The sequence below is a fragment of the Clupea harengus genome, chromosome 12 (genome assembly GCF_900700415.2).
Source record: "Clupea harengus chromosome 12, Ch_v2.0.2, whole genome shotgun sequence".
Lineage (NCBI taxonomy): Eukaryota > Metazoa > Chordata > Actinopteri > Clupeiformes > Clupeidae > Clupea > Clupea harengus.
The window spans coordinates 13,579,560-13,594,411 of record NC_045163.1 but is presented as its reverse complement, the minus strand read 5'-3'; the positions used below and the strand labels follow the sequence as shown (position 1 = coordinate 13,594,411).

The window sequence follows — 14,852 nt, the reverse complement described above, 5'->3', positions numbered from 1 at the left end:
ACATTTCACTCACTTAAGAGCATTTCTTTTCCCATCCTCACATAGTGCTTTCACCAGCAAAGCCACTGTAACAACTGAAAATTACATCTGTGACTTTAATAGATAAAAATGGTTTCATTAGACCTTAGTGGAAAAGGTTTGAAAAAGACACTTTTCAATAAAGAAAGTAGATGTTTCATTAACTATCTACACTGAATCAAAATGCACAAAATAACTCAGAAATATAACACAGTTCATCACCACAGTGATCTAACAGTTTGTCAAAACTGTTACTGCTCTCTTGTGTGTATCGATGGAGTCATTTAGTACAGATCTCCTTATCTTTACAACAGCTACAGTCCTGTGGCCTATAGTGCAAAAACCTTCTTTATTGCGCAACCCAGAACATATTGATGCAATAAACATAGAGGTCCTCGGAGACATGTCAGCTGCTTCCTCACTGATCTTGCATAGCTGGCTGTATTAACATCCATTGATGCCTTATTGCAGTGCGGAAAAACATCTCCAGCATTCTTTCCCTTCAGTTGGCGTTGCAAGAAGCGCTGAGGATTGAAGACATTCAAGAATTACTTTGCTTGAAACGTACCCGATAATGAGTGGGCCTATTAGAAAAGATTTAATCGCCTTATCACATCAGTGCATATGAACAGTGTTCTGTTTACAATCTGTAAATTACACACATACAAAAACAGAGAGGCATACACACACACACACAAACGCACACACACACAAAGCTGTTCTTTGTGGTACAATTTATCGGAGAACAAAGGCAGAGGGAATGCTTTGTTTCTGTTGAATCCTTGTTCAGCTGTTTCATGTGATGTCCAAGTGGACGTCCACACGCCGCTTTCACTACAGCACACTAGAATAATGAATAAATAGATTACACGGGCAAGGACATACATGTCATATGAAGAGCTTTGCTGGCGCAATGGATTTTGATATAAAAACGCCACTAAATCCATTGGTGCTATGTACTGTTAATACACAAAGGCATTAAATCCCGCCTTGTATCATGCTCTGTGTATTAACATTAGGATTTGAATATGTAATCTCCCAGTCACCATTGACCAAACCAAAGGGGCTGCTCAATAAGCTGTTCTGATCTCACAACCATTCATTTCTAGTCCATTTTTTTTTATCTAGAGCACGGCCTAAGTCATTCTTTGTCTCCGAACTGGCTAAAGAGGTTGAGTCATGGCTAGCCATCTGTAGCAGAATGTTGCAGTGACTGAAGATATAGCATGGTAAGGTGTAAGAGTGCCCCCAGAAGGCCAAATAGGTCATTACAAGACAAAGATGTGATTCTGATTAACACATGCTGCATTCTTCATGGATAAACATTTGAGGCCCATTGTGTAGTTTTTAAATAGTGATTTATCATAATATCATTTAATATTATACCACATCACATCAGGTGTTCTTTTTTTTTTTTTTAGAAAGGTGGATAGAACTGAGTGGTTCAGTGATTATTGATGACATTTCTGATTTCTCCCATAGCAGTATGTATCTGTTGAGCTTAACCATCGAAAGCCCACGTCAGAGCTGGAACACTCTGTGACTGAAACAGGAACAGATACCATCTGTTCATGTAAACAAATGCCCATCTTCCGAGATATCATCAAATGGCATTTGTCTCATGTTTCCTCTTTTTGAAGTGCAAGCCAAACGACGTTTACACTTTTGGTTGCATTTTGTTTGTGTGATTTGAAGTCTCTACATCTACCAGTTTCCACAGAATGGAGAGACAAAACCTCTTGTGTGTGCTAATGTCTCTACAATTGGTGATGGCCTGTGGAACAATCCCTCCTGCAAAGAATAAGTGTCAACAGGTAATTTAACAAACTACTGAATTACAAAAAAAAAATGAATGGACATAGTTTTATCAATCAGTTCTTTGGAAGGAGCGTTGGAAGGATTATTTTATTGATAAAAGTAAGGTTTGGTATTCCACAGTTCACAGATAACTATGTTTCATTTCCTATAAGGTATGTAAATTAACCTTTCCCCTTACCACCATGTCTAGATTGTTGATGGCTATGACTGCAGTGACCTAAACTTGGAGAGTGTCCCAGATGCCGTCCCCAACACAACTCGGAACCTGGACTTCAGCTTCAATCCCCTGACAAGCATTTACAAGGGCATTTTTACCAGGCTGAGCGAGCTTCTATCACTGGACTTGACAAGGTGAGAGATTCAGCGTCAGCAGATGCCCGCTTATATGAACACACCTGATTTACACAAAATACCACAGGCAAGGATAGTATTATAAATTGAGGCACTGGGTCCTTTTAAGTTATTGATTGTGGTGTTCAGTTTAAATCAAAGATCATGATTAGAATGTGCAAATTTTCTGCATTATTTTCTATATCAACATTACAGATGCAGTATTGATTTCATGTATGAGGACGTCTTTGCGACTCAGGCCAAGCTGCAAACGCTGATCCTGACTGGGAACCCTCTCATATTCATCTCAGGGAGAGCCTTCTGCGGCCTGAAGTCTCTAGTGCAGCTCATCATGCCCCAGACAGAGGTGAAGGACCTGGAGCACATCCCCAGCTCTGATCTCCAGCTGGAGACGCTGGACGTCTCGAGCAGTGGCCTCCAAACACTGGACGGTCTAACTGCCTTTAATCTGAACAGGATGAAGACACTCAATCTGGCCAGGAACCACATCCCCAGCATATGCGCGTCCGACCTGGTAGCGTTCAGGGACACCCCCGGGGACATTGATGTCAGCTTTCAAAGCAATGACATCCTCAGGGTGGAGCCTGGAGCTTTCAGGTCTCTGCGCTTCGGGGGCCTGGACTTCAGTGACTGTTTTACGAGAGCTGATGTCTCGGTGGTGCTGAGGGGCCTGGAAGGAGTGGCGACGGAGAAGCTCAAACTGGGTGCCTTCAACGACGGACCTCACAGGTACATCAAAACAGAGAGCCTCCACTCTCTGTGTAACATGACTGTGACCCATTTGAACCTTCAAATGCAGCGATGGGAAGATGTATCGAACGCCACATTCGAGTGCATGGGAGGGCTTAAGGTTCTAGAAATGACGGAGATGCACATGCATAGTCTACCAGACAACATCACAACTATGGGCAAGCTGTCACAACTGACCCTGGACCGGAATGACTTTGAGAACATGTGCGACATCAACGCACACAACTTCCCCTCACTAACGTCTCTGTCTATGCGAGGCATGTGGGGGCGCCTAGTCTTTCAGGGCAACTGTCTGCGGAGTTTGTCACACCTGGAATATCTTGACCTTAGCCACAGTGGTGTGTATGTAGAAGGGTTGTGTTGCGAGCAGCAGCTTCAGGGTCTGGGGCAGCTACGTTTCCTGAACCTGAGCTACAACTTCGCCATGCGGTGGGACGCTTTGCCTTTCACCGCCACACCCCAGCTCAGGCACTTGGACTGCAGCAACGTTAATGTTAATCTGAGCGGCAGTGCTCCTTTTCGTAACTTGGCGCTGCTTGAAACTCTGAACCTCTCCAGGACGTCAGTCAGTGTAACGCACTCCCATCTGCTAGAAGGTCTGAAAAGCCTCGTTCATCTCAATCTAAGAGGGAATCCGGTCTCTGGAGGATTGGTGTCGGACCCAGACACATTCAAGCCTGTTCCACTCCTGGAAAGCCTAGTTTTGGCAGAGTGTGAACTCACAGCTATTGAGGGGAACCTCTTTCATGCCCTGACAAAGCTTACCTATGCAGACCTCAGTGCTAACTACCTGACTAAGCTCTGTGCTTCACCTTCCTTCTCACTAACAGTTATTCGTCTTAACTTTGCACATAACAGAATCGAGCTGGTGGACATTGATTCGGTCGAGGGTCTTGGTCCAAAGAGTTCAGTCGACCTCAGCTTCAACCCTCTGGCCTGCAACTGCTCCAACATTAAGTTTATTGACTGGGTGAAGGCCAATGTTGATAAACTGATGCATTTTGAGGACACTCTGTGCAATGCCTCAAACAGACGTGTACAATTCTCAGAAGTCAATTTGCGCTGTAACATTTTTGCGGGGTTGACAGCATTTGGGGTAATGATGCTGATTATTTTTGTGGCGACTGCTGTTGTTGTAATAGCGAAAAAAAGAAAGTATGGACGTTACAGAGAGTTATGAAAAGTACGGAATTCAGCATTATCCCAATAGTTGATCGATGTGTTTGTTAAAATCACTGCAATTTAGTAAACTTTAACTGTGTTTGACAGACTTTAAATGTATATTATTAAACGGCTCTTCAGAATGTTCCAAAAAGTTCTGTTGATTTGAATGGGCCATCCCAACGTTCGCCGGTGAATATTTCCTGATATTCACCGCTGCAAAAAGATATTGACCGCTGTCATTGGCAACGGGTTTTGTGCTTCTGATTTACATCTTTCATATCATTCCGCAAGTAGTCCGGTCATTTAACGTAACAGACTCATTGTAATTTGAAGTCAGCAAGTAATGGGTTGCTACGCAACACCTGAAACTTAAAAGTTCTATTTGCTTGAAGAACTATTTATTTCTAAACGGGAATCACAAAACGGCAACTAAATCATTAAAAAGAGGTATGTTGGAGGAATGTCTTCTATCATTTTGGCAAGTAACCGTATAATAAGCGGGATAATGTATTGTCCGTCGGTCATTATCCAAAAATAAATCCCTTCAGGACGAAACAACACCCCTCCGCTGCGCGTCGGGGTGCTGTTCGCCCCGTCGGGATTTATTTTTGGATAATGACCTCCGGACAATACATTATCCCTTACTTATTGCTTCAGTGACAGTATAAATGCAAAAGATTCCTTTTTGTGGAGGGCAGATAGATGGTCATCTTTTACAGATATTTTTGTAAATGATGCACATATGTTATATGACCAGGATTGGGAAGGTGATCTTTGAAATGTAATAGGTTACAGATTACTAGTTAGCCTGTTACAAATGTTATAATAATGTTACTATGTTAATTACTTTTACATAGTAATTGAACTCATTACATTTGATTACTTTTTGGCAGATGAGAGGTGATGCAAATTTGAACAAGGGAAGCAATAAAAAAACACAGTCATAATTTGAGTCATACTGCCAAATGAATACAGCCTAACGAGATGGTGAAAAGACGCAAAGCAACAAAATGAAAGTTATATTCTACATATAAGCTTTAAAGCATTTCACTGAAAATAATACATTCGGATGTATCCACTTTGTAATCACCAGCATTTTGATTACAAACTGTAACTAAATTACTCATTTTTTCCCCTCAGTTACTACCCAACCTTGTCTACGACACCACAGAGAAGAACAACAACAAGCATTCATTCATGCCATTTTATTTTTAGTATTGTACAACTTTAGAAGTATAAATATTTGTATAGTATACAACATCTATGACATCCATAGAACTTTCATTGGGTGAAATACAAAACTCATAACACATTTTTATTGCACAGATCCTAAAAGACCAATCATGAGAAGCAGTCATCTAACACTAGGTTTACACACATTAAGAGAAAAAAAAGTTACCCTTCCCCTCCAAAAAAGAAATGCAGGACCATACAGAACTAGACAGATGTTTTGACATATAAGGTCTGTAATACAGAGACTGACAAGGGTCTTATACAGCTCGGTTTGACTGAGATAAGCAGTCACAGACACTACAATCACCACAAGTTTTTTCTGTGACATTGCACACAGATTTTGGCAAATTAATAATATAATATACAAAATATACATCGATGAAGTATTGTAAACAAACATTTAATGTGCTTTTAAAGAGATTTTAAACATCAAATGTCAGCGGAAAAAAGGCATAGGGACAAACAAGACTCCATTAATTAAATTAGCTTTTATGCGATTCCTGTGTGACAGCTGATTCCACAATGGCTATCATGTAAAATTCTTTTGAGTAGACATTCACTTTTCAGCATGATATATATATACTTTTTTTCCTCTCTATTCAACATTCTTTTATTGAATCTGTGTTTGTCGCATATCCAACAATAAGGTGCATTGTATCTCCCAGAATCAGCTTACTCTATGAACATTAAAAGTTCAGAATCTTACAACGTATTTTATTTTAAAATATCTATGTCATAAATTTAGCTTTATGCGTGGCATTCCCTAAAGGCTCTCAAACATACAGTATGTGTCCTGCTATATATAGATAGATGCTTTTACTTTATCCCCCTTAAAATACCTTTTAAGTGTCTAGCGTTGTTATATAGCCTACAGATATTGTAACATTGTAACTAAGTTGGTATGTGCTTGGCTGTTTTCCTTTAAGATCTAAGTTGAAGGGTTGTAGAAGCATTGGCTTGATTTATTGCTGTACCACATGACGTTAGTTTGAATAGAGCAATAGACAATATATTTCATTCAGAAAACTATGTAGGAAGTGATTGTGCCTTACTATTGACTATTGAAGTGTTATAAAAGCGAAACATCAAATGGTTTGCGGTTGCACAAACATCAGACAAAAGTTTGCGAAACAAATATGCCTCTACTTTTAAAACTGTTTTACAATCTTACATCAAACAATGGTGAAGTGTTTTCACTTGTTCTGTGCAGTGACTGTTTTTGTCTGCATGTACTCCACATCTCTCACCAGCCAGCTAAATACAGAGATGAAAGGGTACTCGGCTATAGATCAGTTCTGCATAGTGTTCTGAAAAAAAGAGTACATCATACTGGATATGCGACGAATGAGGGGGAACAGAGCACGCGTGAGCTTACAGGAGAGCGTATCCTGTTGGATGCTGAACCTCTTCGACTCTGGCACCCCTGACTGGTCAAAGAGTTCCAGATCTCTTTGATTCCACATCCGCCCTTCCCATCAAGCCAGGCTCAGTATCGATTTAACAGCCGCATAAATACAAGCCAAACAACAGCCCTGACCCCTCGATACTGCAATAAGACGTTTAACTGAGGGAGAGGAATATTGTTTTCCAAATTGAGGCTATTGATTTTCCATGTTAATATTAAAGTTACATCTATATTCTTAGCGTTGGTAAAAATTTCAATTGAGACACCCTTTGTGAGTCCTTAGTGGATACATCATTCTAGTAAAAAGACATTTCTATTCTCAGATCTACTACAGGCACCTCAGTTTTACTTTCACAGAGACACGTTACTGAAAAGTGTGCAGTCGCTCATTTTAAGCTTGTGTTGCTTCAAGTACAATTCATTACACAATCCGATAGAGATTATGCCTTCTCTTATTGGTAGCTACTTCCAGAAGTCCAGAATAATCAAGATAACAAACGACAGAACTAACACCAAACGTTGAGCATGGTATACAAATGTATGAGATAGCAAAATATATACATATAAAACATACAACACACATATTTGATTGAGCCCCGTGTAACCCCCATTTTGTACAGTTCACTTAGTCCTATTTACAGTATATTGCATAAAAATCAAAAATGTTTTAGAAATGTAGAGATGCTATGTGAAAGGAATGTGAATTTCATCATAACCTGCTAAGAACAGCAAGTCGAATTTCCCATGAACCCCAAAGGCCCCTTCCACTAGATATGATTCCAGAACCGTAAGATGATTCCATAGTAAATAGTTCTAGGTGAGAAGCACAGGACATAGTGCTTTGGCTCTGTGCACCACTACCCAAAACAAAACGGCACACTTCATCTCTAAAAGGGAAAAACAATCAGAACAAACAAAACAAAAAACAAACCAAACAACAAAAAAAACCTTTTGGTGAGATCACACGCCTTGCATGACAACTGCACGCTATTTCTTCAGCACCCATTGCTACAATTTAGTTTTTTGATAAGTTGACGGTTTAAATCACGTGCAAGGACCATTGTGAATTTCAGCTGATTTTTCGATCGGGAGTAAAACCTGGCCGTGTCATTTTTGTCACAGTGCACCCCCATGTGTCGACTGGTAGGTGCTTCCTGTTTGGTACTAAGAGTGCCATGCTGAACCTCAGCTCTTACAGGAGCCACTGAAGGGCTTCACTCTTCCACCGCTAGCTTACAGATTGCACAAACCTCTGCTTTACAAATTATTCCACAACACAAAACCTATTCAGACACATAATTACTTTTTTTTCTCCAATCCCCACACACTGCAGATAATTAAAAAGGGACGACAAATCAGCAGCAAAAAAAAAAATATGTCTACATTCAGATCTACATTTTCCATTAGTATTGACACACACACACACACACACACACACACACACACACCCACACACACACACACCCACACACACACACACACACACACCCACACACACACACACACACACACACACACACACACACACCTTTACCACACTAATCAGCCCACTCTGTTTTTTTTCACTTGGTACACACACTGAAGTAACAGCTTCACCGGTCCTCAAAAAAGGAAGGCATAATGATACAACCTACAGAAAGAAAAGAAAACCCTGCCTCTTAAAACTTTCCTAAAGGATGTGATAGAAATGGTGGTTGCAAAGTCCACACCTCCATATCTCCCCCAGTCTGTGCATCACTTCTTGTTTGCAGAGCCACGGGGAGATTCCTTTGATTGTTTCGGACGGACGGAATCTTTCTCTGACGCTGTTGCCTCTTTGGCGGGCGCAGGTGTTCTTGACAAGTCTTTGCTGGCGTGTTTTTGTGTGGATGACTGCTCCTCTCGTTTCTTCTTTTCGGCTGTCTCCTTTCGACTCGAAGAAGAGGAAACTTTCTCCGAGGCTCCAGTCTTGGCCTCCACAGAAGTTGGTTTGAGATTGCTATTAGCCATCGTGCCAGCTTCCCCCTTTCCCTGGTTCCTCTGAGAGTGTGGCTTTGGCCCCTCACCCCGCCCCCTGGCTGGTTCCTCCTTGGAGGACTTTTCAGTGGGTTCAGCTGTGCTGGTTGTTGCCCCCTTACCCACTGTCGTCCCGCTGGGTGAACGAATATCTAATTTGACCGCGGGCACAGGGAGCACAGGCACAGAAGACAAGCTGGGCCCGCCACGGCTCCCAAATTCTCTCTGGGTTTGAGCAGCAAAGATCAGTGTCTCTTTCTGTTTCACTTGTGGGGCAGCCGAGGCTGCTGGCTGGCTCTCTGATTTCCATTTGTCATCTGCTGCTTTGCTGCCTGGTTGGGACACCAGGGGTGACTCTACTTTCGGCTTATTTCGGGAGCTTACAGTGGCCTGTTTTGCACTGATGGCTGTTGAAGGTTGGGGTGGCTTAGCTGACCGTGAGGGGCTGGTTTCTTTCACAGCTTTGTCTGCTGAGGCCTTGGCTGAGTGCAGGCTTTCGATCACTGCAGAGCCCTTCACTCGAGGTTTCTCCTCTGTCTTGGCTGAGCTGGAGTCTGTGTGCCCATCTGTAGCCCTACCCTGATTGCTTTGTGTCTTCTGCAGAGCTACAGCAACATTCTTATTTAAGGTGCGACTCTCAGCTGCTTTACTAGTGGCGACATCCTCTCTCTTCTGCTCCCCCTTCATTGTGATCTGAGTTTTAGCCATGGCCATGTTGATGTTGCCTTTCGCTGCACTTCCTCTCGGCTCCGCTTCGGCAGGTGTCTCCTGGGCTTCAGCCATTTTGTTAGCGGAACACGTTGTGGTTTTGAGCGCCTTCCCAGCTTGCGAAGTGGACGTTTCGCTGGCAGGCACTGAGAGGCCCCTTTCTGTCTGGACTTTGTCCGTGTGCAGGGTTCTCTCCGAGCGGTGATGAGGTTGTGGAACCGAGCCACATGGCCTCTTCACATCTTCCGAAGGAACAACAGCTGAAGTCAGCATGGATTTCTGCAATGTGCTGACTTTCGGAGGGCTGCCTGATTTCTTCTGCTTGGCCTGCGGGGAAGCGACCTCTGAGACCGCTGTACCTTTGGGGCTGAGGTTTTCTTGTGAAGCTGAGGCCAAGCTCTGCGTGTTGACTTGCTTGTCTTTGCCAGCAGAGCTCGATGGACGACTGGGCTGTGGATCTGAAGGTGTGCTCTGTATTTTTGCTGGCACGTCCTTGACAGCGCTCTGCGATTGAGAGCGATCTGACACCAGAGTTATGCTCAGGGTACTGAATGAAATGTCTTTGCCAATGTTTTTTGCCAGCACAGGACCCACAAATGTAGTTGAATTCTGTGCAGGGGCTGGTTTATCTATGACAGTGTTTCGTGGAGAATGTGTGTTGTGTGCAGGGGCTGGCTTGTCTTTAACAGAGTTCTCTAATGTTTGAGACTTTGCGCCAGCAGCTTTGTCCTTGGTTGTGTTAGTGTGAAGACTGTGCTCAGAGGGAGTGGGCATACTCTGTGAAGTTGTTGAGCTGTGTTGTGAGGAACCATGCCCCGTAGCCTTACCTGGAACTGGACTACTTGGTTTCTGCTCTTTGACACTGTTCCCTACGCTGTTTACACAACCCAACACTGATGGGGAATCTACTCCGTGTCTGGGGGCCACAGTTGTTTGGGGGCTGCAGACATTTTTTGGAGGCTCAGATTTGTCAGCTGATTTTACTATTGTAGAAGATTCTGTCTTAGATGGATGAGGTACTGTCTGAGATTGTGATTTAGAGTTTTGTGACTTTAGTGCCTTAACATGATCCTCCTGTTTCTGATTGGCTGTAGCTGTGGTGGCCTCATCAGGTAGCTCTTCATCGTCCTGGTCCTCATTACTGACCTCCTTGATCGAGGGCGTCTTCCCACATGAGAAGTGAGAACTGTGACGAGAGACCCTCATTTCATGGGCCAGGGACGAGGCAGATTTCACGCTTGATCTAATCTCTGGTTTTCCACAAGAGTCAGCGATGTCCAGTTTAACTACCGGTAAGTGGGTTGACTCAGTGTGACCGGGCTTCTCTGGCGTTCTCTCACTGCCGCAGTCTTTGATCAGAGTGGTGGTGATGGTGGCGGCGGTGGTGTCAGGTTTCCCAACATGCCGGTCTGTCAAAGAGTTCAGAGAGCTCAGGGACTCCATGGCTCCCTGTGCTGGCGCTGAGTCTGTTGGTATCGCCTTCTGCCTGTCAGAGGCCTTCTGCTTGTCAGGGGCCTTCTGCTGCTGAGCTGACAGCTGCTTCTCACTTTGGCTCTGACCTAGCTTGATATCCCCATGGCTGTCCACCATTTTGGACAGGCAGGTGTCTGTCTTGGACAACCGGGGACCCGAGAGCATGCCGATGTCCAGCGTACCTTCCAGGGGTTTCAACGAGGAGACGAGGCGGCCCTCGAGCTTGTACTCAGAAGAGGTCTTGCGGATGGATCCCTCCGACAAGGAAATCATCTGGAGCTTCTCCACAGCGCTCTCCCCTCGGCCTGTAAACATCTTTGACGTAAGGGTGTCTGAGGTGATCCCTGGTGGGTTGTGGATGCTGCACATCCCCCCTTTCACGTGGTCCAGGACCATGGCTGAGTCCAGCTGGAGGCTCTTGGAGCGGGTGGTGCTGAAGTGGTGGCTCTCGTGCACACCAGGGGCCATGCGGCACACACAGTCCTCCCGCTCGTCGAAAGACTGCCTCTTCCTGGCAAACTCCATACTGGGGGCTTTGAAGTCCAGCCTGTCCGGTTTACCGCCGTCCTTCATCGGTCGGGCCAGCTGCCGCTCGGCCTTCTGGGGGCTCCAGTCCTGCAGCGCGGGGCACGTGTGTGACCTGACACCCTCGCTCAGCGCACATACACACTCCCCACTGCCACTCATGAACTCGGCGATGCTCTCGCACACTCTGGTGTTCAGCTTCTTATACAGCACGTCTTTGAGCGTGGAGTTAACGGACTTGCTGTCTAGGACACCCGACTCAGGGTTGCACTGAGGTCTTGTGCAGGGCCTACCCAGAATCCCCCTGTCCTTGTCTTCAGCGCTCAAGGAGCAGGCAGCCTCAGTGTCCTGCATGGCGTCCTGCTTCTGCAGAGACTCGTGCCTTTCTGACCAGTCCTGCCGCTTCACCACCACCTTGGCCTTCAGCTTCTCCTTGTCCAGATCTTCCAAGGACTCCTGCCGTCCTACTTTGCGCGTGATGGGGCGTTTCAGGCAGCCCTGCTCGGCCGGTCTCACCCGGGTCACAGTCAGCGTCTCACAGGTAGTCTCCTCCACGCCCTGAAAGGTGACCTCACATTGGGCACCCTCCCCTTGCGCCTCCTCCTGGGTCACCTCCAAACTGTGCTTGCGGGTGCACAGGTGCTTCTTGTCCCCCGTGTAGGATGGCGAGAGCTTCTCCTCTGACTGCACGCGCTTGAGCAGTGGCGATCGGGGCGGCTCGGCGCTCTTAGGGCGCACCATGTGACGCACGATGGTGGGGGGTGAGTGCATTTTGGATGGGAAGGCCTGAGAGATCTTAGAGCCCCCAACCCCGTGGCCCAGCAGAGGGGAGGGCGAGCGCTGGGGGGAGGTGGGCTGCGGCGTGGGGGAGGGCGTCCGTGCCAGGGGCGAGAGCGGGATGCTCCCGGCAGACTTGCGGCGGCCCTGACGCAACCGCTGGCCGGGGATCTTGGGGCCCAGGCCGTGAAGTGTGCTGGGCCGGATGTGGCCTGAGCCAGCGGGGGAGTTTGGGGCGCTGGAGCTTGGGGAACTGCTCTGAGAGGATGTGCCACCTAGAACAAAGAACACAAAAAGGGAAGGGGAACTTGGCATGAGTCAAAAGTGGCACAAACGTACAGTACATTTCAGAAAATGTCAAGTTCACTCAGACAAAAACGATTTATATTTGTGCAAATAACAACATAAAATATAGAGAATGATGGAAAGGAGTGCATTTAATGAGATTCATCATTTATGTAGTATCCTTGGTTAAACTAATTTCCATTAACCCAGTGGATTAATTAACAGCTTTTATGCTTATAACACACCCATGACCGTAGAGAATCACCTCAACTGACCAAGTAAAATAAACTACAATATGATTATTTGCTAGGGATTTTAGAGAAAATGCTGGTACATTGTACATAAACTTACACAAAACAAATAAATGACTTTAGAACCACTGTTAAATGCTGCTTAAAAGTTCAAAAATATCATAGCATGTCAGAACCACACGTGCCTGAATCCAGCCCCAGACTCCTGGGAGTGACTGTGTGAAGTATAAGGTAAAGAACTCATATCAACTCGACTGACAAGTATGTGGTGCAATGTTCATACTAACCCGACTATGTGAAGTATATTGTGAGAGATTCATCCTCACCTGACTGTGTGAAGTCTGGTGCGGGCTTGAAGACTGCGGTGGGGGAGCGGGGGGACAGGCTGTGTGTGGGGGAGCCGGGGAGACTCTCCCCAGAGGACAGGGAGCGGTTGAGGGAGGTGAAGCTGCGGCTGGTGTGCAGCAGAGGAGAGGGCTGCATGGCAAAACGCCTGAACACAGACCTGCGCCTGTCATGACGAAGAAGGAGGGGGGGGGGGTTCATTTATCATTTAAGGTTTAGATATTTGGCCTTTATCCAAAGCAACATAGACTATTTAATCATATGCTCATTCGTCAGAACTGCATGCATGGAACAGCCTTTTTTCTTCCATCAACCAATCAGTGATTAGGAGTTAAATGAGATGGACCGCAGGCAGATTTCTAAATCCACCATACAGAGCATTTGATATTAGGCTGAGGCTGAGCAGGGATAATGCTTTTGGCGTGGAAAGGATTCAAGTAAAGAGCCACAGCTACACCTGGTGGTGATATTAGAGTATGACAACCAGAAACATATATGCATCAGTAGACGCATAGTGGTGCTTACACTGCCTTCAATACTACAATAAGACGTGACAAAGAAATGTTGCAAATGCAGCAAGAATGCAAAACTACCTCTCCTGTGTCTTTTCCTTCTTGGGTTTCTTTGTTCTTCGGATCATTTTGCTTCTGTAACTATTCCTTCTGGCGGGACCAGTTTTGATGGACGTGTTCTCAAAGGGGGTGGTGGATATGGCTACTTTACTGCCACTCTGTCAGAAGAGAATAAAACCAATTATAAACACCATAATGCTAGATACTGTAATGAGTTATGCAAAATATTACGGATTACACACAATATTCTGCTATGACCACATTAACAGGTGTGAAGCCAATTTGTAAGAGGCTTAACACCTGTTTATGAAACATGCCAAATTTGTGTTTTTGTCCAAATGTTCTCTCTGAGTAACTGTTTGTGTGTGTGCACTGATAGTGGCTGTGTACATGAACAAACTCTGAACTGAGAGAGGTTGAGCATGTAAGCACCCTTCAGCTCCAGGGGTATGCCTCTTCACAGCGCTAATAACAAAGTACTTGAATTATACTGTATGTAGTACACGTCAGCAATATAAACACTGTCCATGTGTGTGACTGAGTTCTGCTTATTCTGTATACGCCAAGTGATTTTAGGTTTATTTTGGGACCGTGAAGTGTTGGTGGAAGTTTACCACAGTTATATATATAAATCAGAAAAATACAGAATCAGCAAAATATAGACTGGAAGTTTATTGGTGTTGTTCCTTAATTTCATTCTATTCTCCATTTGTGAAAGACTCTCTATATATAAATATATATAGAAACACTGATCAACCTTGTTGAACCCATGCCACAGAGATTTCAGGCTGATCTGGGAGCAAGGTGGTGCCCTAGCCTGTGCTAGAGAGGTGTACCTAATAAAGCGGCCACAGCACCTAGGCTACTATAACTACTGACCGACAGCAGACTTCATCTCACCTTGAGCAGCAGCTCCACTACTTCAGTGTGGACCAGTCCGTTGACTGGTTCTCCATTGACATGGGTGATGAGATCGCCAGCTTTAACCCCAGCTTTATGGGCTGGCCCTCCATCGTCCACATTCTGAGGAATGAACAGAAACATTTATCTAATGGGCTATCACTGAAGACGAGCAAAACAGCCAGCTACCACATCATCACATTAAAAATATTACAAACGCAATCCGTGGTTTCCCAAACCCTGCTCCAGCATCTGCTAATGTAAGTTCTTTGACTGTAATGA

At 44.9% G+C, this 14,852-nt stretch overlaps 2 protein-coding genes across 14 annotated transcripts in view; one reads left to right on the top strand and one right to left on the bottom strand.

Moving 5' to 3' along the window:
• The first annotated feature begins 509 nt into the window (after positions 1–509).
• cd180 (CD180 molecule) lies at positions 510–4,219 on the top strand. Of its 2 annotated transcripts, XM_031577278.2 has the most exons (3): positions 510–1,832; positions 2,027–2,187; positions 2,383–4,219. In XM_031577278.2, the coding sequence occupies exons 1-3, from the start codon at positions 1,740–1,742 to the stop codon at positions 4,115–4,117; spliced, it is 1,989 nt and encodes a 662-aa protein (XP_031433138.1). In that variant the 5' UTR covers positions 510–1,739; the 3' UTR covers positions 4,118–4,219. The 2 variants fall into 2 exon arrangements, with proteins under 2 accessions (XP_031433138.1, XP_031433139.1); XM_031577279.1 differs by lacking the exon at positions 510–1,832 and having other exon boundaries at positions 2,125–2,187; positions 2,478–4,219.
• A 4,029-nt stretch (positions 4,220–8,248) lies between these two features.
• mast4 (microtubule associated serine/threonine kinase family member 4) overlaps positions 8,249–14,852 on the bottom strand; it is a 109,507-nt gene continuing 102,903 nt past the window's right edge. For all 12 annotated transcript variants that reach the window (XM_031577267.2, XM_031577268.2, XM_031577269.2 and 9 more), the window contains 4 exons: positions 14,571–14,693; positions 13,692–13,828; positions 13,080–13,264; positions 8,249–12,492 (listed from right to left, as the gene is read on the bottom strand). In XM_031577267.2, coding sequence (XP_031433127.1) covers positions 8,474–12,492; positions 13,080–13,264; positions 13,692–13,828; positions 14,571–14,693 — 4,464 coding nt within the window. In that variant the 3' untranslated portion in view covers positions 8,249–8,473. The remainder of the gene's footprint in view (positions 12,493–13,079; positions 13,265–13,691; positions 13,829–14,570; positions 14,694–14,852) is intronic.